At 32.6% G+C, this 8,034-nt stretch overlaps 1 protein-coding gene across 1 annotated transcript in view; it reads right to left on the bottom strand.

Annotated features, from left to right (window-relative positions):
- Nucleotides 1–630: 630 nt before the first annotated feature.
- ADGRL3 (adhesion G protein-coupled receptor L3) overlaps nt 631–8,034 on the bottom strand; it is an 890,906-nt gene continuing 883,502 nt past the window's right edge. The window contains exon 26 of the mRNA XM_011949310.1: nt 631–2,379. Within this exon, the coding sequence (XP_011804700.1) occupies nt 1,580–2,379 (800 nt within the window). The 3' untranslated portion in view covers nt 631–1,579. The remainder of the gene's footprint in view (nt 2,380–8,034) is intronic.

The raw sequence follows: 8,034 nt of genomic DNA, 5'->3' as shown, positions 1-8,034 counted from the left end.
TTAATCATATAGTACATACATCAATACAATATCTTCTAAATCTCAATCAGTTGTTTATTGGTTGGCAAACAAGTTTCACTTTTACAACAAATATTAGTAATGAGGTCATCCAACTTTGAGACCATACAAAATGGATCATAAATTAAAAAAAAAAATTATATGTGCTGCTAATTTACCTTTTGTATTCCTACATTACTCAAAATCCTGTCAAATAAATAAATTTTCCTGTTAATAAACAGAAGACTTTTTTTTGAAAAATCACTTCAAAATAATTTGACCTTTTAATTCTTACTACGAGGGAGTGAATTTCCTCTAAAAATCGGTAGTGCAGGTGCCCACTTGGGGATCAGACTGAGCATTCAGCACTTTAATGCCTATGGAAAACCATTTTCACATGCAGAAGCCCCACTAGTTCTATAGACACCTTTTGACTTCTAGAATCATAGCTAGTGTCCTGGTGATGAACTGCTTGCCAAATATGCTTTGCATGACAACAGATGTGCCCTGTAAACATAAAAGTTTGTCCTGCTCTAGATTGCAAAAAAAAAAAAAAATGTTGGAAATATTCTGACTGCATAAAGATATATAGTGAGGGAAGGAAGTCTAATTTTATTTATTTTATTTTTTTGTAAAAAATAATTTGTTTGCATTACTAGAAAATGATTCTTATAAAGTGATAGTTTCATTTATTTATTTTTTGCCAGGCGAAATTTTAAAGGAAAAAAAAGGCAAAAAAGAAAAAAAGAAAGAAAATGAAGAAAGAGAAGAAAGGAAGGAAACTTTGCTCTCTTACTAGTAGACAAACTTGCAAGACCAGCACAAAAGAAAAAGAAAATTTTTTTTTCTACTACATTAACAGGACTCAAATTCTGGAGGAACAGAAAGCAGACTATATGTGCAATGCTAGTATCTGTACATTACATAGAAATTGTTCAACTTTTTTCTGCCATTAGTTTTATCATCAGTTAATACAGCAAATCATAAAATATGCATTTAGCATATAATTCTAGAATTCCCCTCCATTTCATTATTAATTTTGTTGTTTTATTTTGTTTTCCACAGCTATTGCAGTTGTGGTGAATTCAGGTTGTGAGTGACCGAAAACCCTATGTGATTCAGTTTTGCTTTGCTTTTATGTTTGCTTGTGCAGCACTCCAATCTAGATGCAGCATTGTTACTAATTTCAGACAACTGTTCTGGCCTTTTAAAAAGCAGGTCCTTGTAATTTTAGTAACAGAGCATCAGAGATGTTAAAACATACACAACATAATTCAACAAGGCCACAATGAGTGCCATTTTCTTCATATCTTGTTCATTAACATAATGAAGTCTCCATCTGAAGGGGAAAGGACAAGAAAGGATGGGGTACAGGAGAATTTTAGCAGTTATCTTTCTCCCTTGGGCTGACCTAAAAATCCCATTAAAAAAAAAAAAAAAAGTCTGAGAGTTTGTGTTTTTCTTTTGAGGACAGCATAAAGATTTAGGAGTACACACATTATTACCACTGCTTATATCAACTCAACAGTCAACAAGATGTTAGCAGTTTTGTTGGTTTCAATTTCTGTCTCATCTTCATCTTCTATAGACTAGTGACCAAATGAGCAGGTCCTTTTGAACTTCCCTCGGGAGGGGTCCCATCTTTGTTTGGAGGAACTATAAATCCATCACTGCTGCCGCGACCTAGCTGGTAGTAAGTATGCAGCTGATGGACGTGGTTTCTGGAGCCTAGGTTTGGCATGCTTTTGTAGTAAACATCTTCGGCATCACCACATTTGGCCGGTGGGGGTTCGGTCTGGGTGCTGGTGGTAACACTCTCTGTGGCGGCCACACCAGCCAGTGTCGGCATGCTGGTATAGAGAGAGTCTCTATGGGGTGACTGGAGATCTTCTGTGTGCTCGTTGGTTAGCAAAGGGAAAAAGCTCTCACTGTGGTCTTGGGGGATCCGCCTTCTGGTATAATGGTGTGGCTGGTGGTTCTCGGTGGAGTATACTCTTGGGGGCAGCAAAGGAGCATCAGATTCCTCATGAATGAGTTCCAGGCCCAAACTCTCCTCGTGGTTAAACGAGGTGGCATCATCCAGGACAATGGCATCTTCTTCCCTTCCACTGCCAAGGTTATTCACCAGCTTGTTCATCAGATTCCTGTTCTGTTCGCTGGAGCGCTCGTGGTTGTTCAGGTAAGAAGGGATATAGTTGGAAGTGAGTTCCTTCAGAATCTTTTTCTCTAAGGCGGTCTCGTTATGGTTATAGCCACGGTCTATGATTTGCACACAGTTGCTCAGGTATTCGCCGCTGGCAATGCTGTAACTATTGCCATGGTTACCATTCAGTGGTAGAGTATCCATGACACTTGTATCCCTGGCATTGTTCAGAAGCCCCTCTGAAAAAGATTACAAGATACTATGACATTTATATCCAACAAGTCATAGAACACACACACAAACACAGAAGCAAAAACATTCATCGACTATGAAATATGTATAAATTGCTAGCATTTACTTAAGCATAAAATGTTTGGAAGGAAATCTAAAATATTATTAAATCCATATATGTGTATAATTGGACCAGTGATTGAAATCATATAAATGGGAAAATCATATTTAAAGTAGATCTTTAAAAGAATTTTAAAAAACCTATAAATTATCAATTTGCAATTGTCACACAAACATTGGCTGACATTATTTGAAGTATATTTGGTTATAACTTGACAAAATAACACAAAATTTTGGTGTAGTCATTCATAGCTTTCAATTTATACACATCAAAGTCAGTTAAATAATTCATTACCTTTAATTTTACATATTGTCTTAACATCAAAATAGGTATAATATTAACATAATTCATGTGTGGTACTTTGAATATACTGGTCAAAAGTAAAAGCAACAAGCAGTATCTAATAAATTGATACTTAATTTTGTAAGATTAAAAATAATCCCTACATAGAAAACCACAAAAGGATTATGTTAAATTTGTCAGAATGATGAGGTCATGAAGTAATGTTTAGTCAGATAAATGGCACATCAAAAGAATTGACACCTAGGAATTTTCAAAACAAAAGTATTTGGATTTACTTTCCAATTTTTTTTTTCTGTTATAAGGACTTTGGCTGTTATTGTATACTATGCTATTGTATACTATCCCATCAGAGATTTTTTTAGGGTCATTAGGTAATACTACAAAAGAATGTGTAAAGACACAGGTATCTGGTGCCTAAAAACATTGTGTCAGTATTAACGTTACCATTATGTAATGAATGATGGATTTGTGTGGATGTTAAAGTTTGTGTTTAAAAGAGGATAAACATTTTATTCTGGTGAGAAACAACTGCAGTGAAATAAATCTGACCACATATTTCTTCAAGGTTTTTGCCTTCCCTTGAACGAACAGAAATCCGAGAATCTATAGTAGTTTCATAAATCACTTCAAATGCAACCACAAAATGAAAAAACACATTTAACCAATACTGGTAAATAAGAAAGGGTGTTTATTTATGGAAAAATTAACTGGAGAATTCTATTAAACTTCTTAATATATTGGTAACTTGTGAAAATATAGCATTCATTCTGTATCTGTGATGCAGTTATTTATCAAAACTCAACTAGTTTCATTACTGGTTTAAATTATGTGTTTCAAATATGTCAATTTTTATTTGGACTCCTGATGCATACTGTGTATTCAGCCAGGACAGTTTTCAAAATTAGCAATGCATAAATTATATTAATAAGCAGCCTTCACAGACATAGGATGAAGCAATTTATTTTCATTTTATATCTTGTAGACAAATCCACAATGTTAAGAAAAAATAAAAGTAAATGCTTCTTAAAGGGCTGTATGTGATGGGTGATAGCTTTTGCAGAAGCTGCTATGGTATGCTTGATGGCTATGGCTGGATGGCTGATGCATTGAAACATGTGTTTATTATTTCAGTTTATCAATGCATTAGGTAAGGGCTGAAACAGCCATAGTAAAATAAAGTGGATATGTTGCACGTGACACATTTTTATGATGGAATGTACTAATAAAAATTAAAAGTTTATGAATTACTTAGCAAAAATAAATGCTTAATTTAAAAACAATTTAACTCACACAAACATTACATGAAACTTAACAACTATGTTGATTATGTGACAATAAAAGAATCAGACAACAAAAGCGTCTAATCTCTATTAACATATATTTATATAAGTTGATTCATAGGCTTTTTAGTTTTTAAATTGTGAGATGAACTGTTTTTAATAACTACATCATCTATATGTGATGCAATAAAAGTGAACTAAAAAAAATTACATTTGATATGCAATGTTTAGCTTTACTCCCATACTTGTCTCTCTGTAGGGCTCTAAACGACAGCATGAAGAAAAGGAAAGAAAAAACAACAAGTAAGCTTACAGCGACAGTAGAAGAAACATGAGTAAAAAGCAAATTGATGATATGCAGAAAAAAGAGTCAAAGGAAATAATTTCCACTGCCCCAAAATTCATGAGTCTGGGTTACATGATTTATCATAATTAAAAATACTGAAATGTTAGTCAGAAAATAAGAAATCCCCCTTAACACATGCTAATATAATGAGTCTTTTAAAAAGTGTTTCCACCGTTTGTAAATTTCAAACAAATACACACTTAAGATTATCACATAAACCAAAGAGAGTAAAAATTTGAGGGCAGACCATGACTTATTTTCACCAATATATTTCAAAGTCACATATGTGTGTGTATGTTAGAGTATACCTGCTTCAAGGAATGTTATTTAATTTTAAATTTTTTCAGTAAAAGTATAAATAAAATCTGAAGCTTTTATACACAGAGAAACCAGAGTTGAAGACTTTCATAATTGTGCTCATTTTTTCCCGCCTTCTGTATCTTCTCTTTTCCTGCACAAAAGTTATTTCCCTATTATATATATATGAATTTTTTTATCAGTTTTAAATAAAAACTGATGAACACTGACATTTTTGGAACTCATATTCAAAGGTTGTGTAACTATGGAGGAAAAAAGATTAAACGTATTTATTATTCTGAATACAGGAAATGTGAGAGGGGAAAAACGCAACCAACAATATTAGGTTTTCTTCTGGATTGTTGCACAATTGTATGCAATCAAACATTTTGAGAGTTGATCCTTTAAACAACAATCCTGTCCAAATTATTTTTTTAAGGGAAAAAACCTCTTAACCAGGTTAACAGAGTTGTTCTTGCTGATTTTGTCTACAAAAAGACTAAAGTATCATAAAAAAAAACCCAGCAAATTCACCAGGCCAGATCATTGCAAAGGGTTCTATCTTATTATAATTTAATGATAGTTTAAAGAGACAGTTTTGGTACTTTAAAGACTGATTTGCTTCTCAGCAAAAAGATCAACAACATTTCAAAATGCAAAGGAAATCTCTTGTAAAATTTCAAAAGAGTTTAAGAATAAGAATTTGAAAGGAAGGGCCAAGCCAGTATATCAAGAGATGTAAATGCTTGGAGGCTCATTATGGCTCATTCCTTAAATGAAAGCATTTTAGAACTGGAAAACACATGAGAGATCACTGAAGTTCAATTCCCACTTTTCAGAGAAGAGGAGACTGCAGCCCAGAGGGGCTGAGCCTTTATCTAACACCACACCCTGCTAATGTGGCAGAACTGGGATCAGAAAAAAGTCTTCCAGACTTCTTCCAATTCTGTCTGTTTCAATCTCCTTCACTTCACATCTGCCTTAGGCTTTGAATACTATCACAGAAAATCTATTTATATACATTCTAAAATGATCTTGTATTCTTACCAACTGTAATATATTCTTCACTATATTCCATTCTAGGACTATGTTTCTTTAAAGTTTTAGAATTGAATTAAATTACTTTAAAATGTAAATTATTTTAGTAAAATCATGACTTCCTCTCTAAATTATGTTTTGTTGACAGGTTTTTGTGTAATGAGATTTATCTTTACAAAAATTAAATTCCTAATACTGACAAGAAGATAATGGTCCAGAAGTACTCTGCATGAAATTCAAAATATTTCCAGATAGACTCTGAATTCAGTGTAATAAAAGTATATTATTCATCTTCATTTCTAATTCTGTATGCTTCAGTGACACAATAAACACATCTTTACATATTTTAAATAAATGGTGTTACAACCAAGAATAGATACTTTAAATCAGAATGCCTCTATGCTTGGATAGCATTGGTGCAACTGAACCAGAGGACCCACAGAATAGAACCAAGTGGTAATTCAATATAAACCACTCCAGTACATACCGAGCCACCTATATTTCATGTAAGATTTCACCTTGCCAGTAAGAATATAAGTGCATTCATCTGAAAGCATAAGATTAGTAGCAATATGACAATCACCAAGATTTATTTTTGGTCAGTGGTAAAAAAAAATTATTTTAAGCACTACCATAGTTTCTTAACATCTTAAAAAATATTAAAACATTATATAGTGTACAATTCAACTTCTGACTCTGGAAAACATTAATAAAGTTATTTACTTTGTTTTTTTTTTAAAAAAAAGTCAGTAAAGTTATTGAATTTACCGGAATAAAGGACATATTCATTCAGAAGAATCCTTTGTGTATTTATTGATAATCTCAGTAGCAATAACCAGTCATAGATCCCAAGAATAAAAGTTTGTATCAATACAGTATTATTCAAAATTCTTACATTGTGAGAATTGCAGTTTGATAGTTTTTATGGAACTATTCCATCCTTGGAAAAATCTCATACTTTAAGATACCAGTAAAAATAAAGTAAGACAAGAAGGCAGATGTTGAATTAGGAAAAACATGCAGATTAATCAGTGTTACTTTTTCATTATATAAGAAATTAGAAATTATATCTGAATTAGCAAAAAAGTTAAACAAAATGTGGTCCAAATTTATTACTTGTTTTGAAATAATTACCTATGACTCTTCTATGTAAGGTGAATAAATGTAGAATACATTTAATTTCCAGATAGGGTGAAAATCTTCATTTAACATCATTCAAAATTTACTAATATGTCAGCACATATTAATATGTTTATAATGACACAATTAACCTGCCACTTGTCCTAAGGAAAATAAAGAAAAAAGCAAAATAAAACAAGCCTTTATAGGGTCTACTAAATTGTCCTGCCAAACTACATCTGATGCATTGTGTAATGTACAATTCATTGAGTGCTACAATGAAATAGGGACATTGAGATATCAAGAGACACTTTATGTGGGGTAACCAAGAAGAAAGACCCAGAAACTGTCTCATATTGATGGTTCTGATTCATTACAGAAATGGAAGACTTAAAGGAAGACAGGATAGCTGTTTCCAAGTATTTAAAGGATTGCCATAGACAACAGAAGAATGCTTTGCTCTTCTTCGTTCTAGAGGCCAGAGACAAATTTCAGCTTAGAGGAAGGAAAAAAATATACATAACAAATGGAGTGTTTCAACAATAGAATATATGAGATTCTGAGGTAGGATGGGCCCCATTAGAGGAAATACTTAAGCACAAGCTGACAGAATGTCAGCAATGATGTAAAGAGAATTTGATGAGCTCTATGCTTTCTAATTCTAAAGACATGCACCCTTTAAGAAATTTGAAATTGAAAGTGAGCTGAATTATTTCATTGTATCGACAAATGACTTGCCTATATTCCTGCAGTCACTTTTGATTATTGACTTTGGTGTTTCTGAAATAATGTAAAATCATCCTTTGTATATGGCAAGATGCCTCCTGAGGAAGCTCAGATGGTTTTAGACACACAATGGCCTTATTTTAACAAATATATCCTTTTCTGCAATGGCACATTCACACTAAGTTGCACACACTCACACCACTAATCTTTTACCTGTGACTAAGGAAAAATTAACAACAGCAACAAAGATTTCCACAGAAGATAGTAGAAATGTTATTTAAAATTGCCTAGAAAAATTTAAATACTGCCAGTCACATTCAACTTGAAAGAATCATGGAAGTCTCTTTGTAATTGTGAATTTTCTTTCAAATATAATTTCAAGTAAGTGGATCACTGACTAGGACTTTTAAAAAAACTTTTATTTGAATAATTT

Source organism: Colobus angolensis, unplaced genomic scaffold, assembly GCF_000951035.1.
Source record: "Colobus angolensis palliatus isolate OR3802 unplaced genomic scaffold, Cang.pa_1.0 Scaffold297, whole genome shotgun sequence".
In the NCBI taxonomy this organism is placed as follows: Eukaryota; Metazoa; Chordata; class Mammalia; order Primates; family Cercopithecidae; genus Colobus; species Colobus angolensis.
This window is presented reverse-complemented; position numbering and strand designations above follow the sequence as displayed.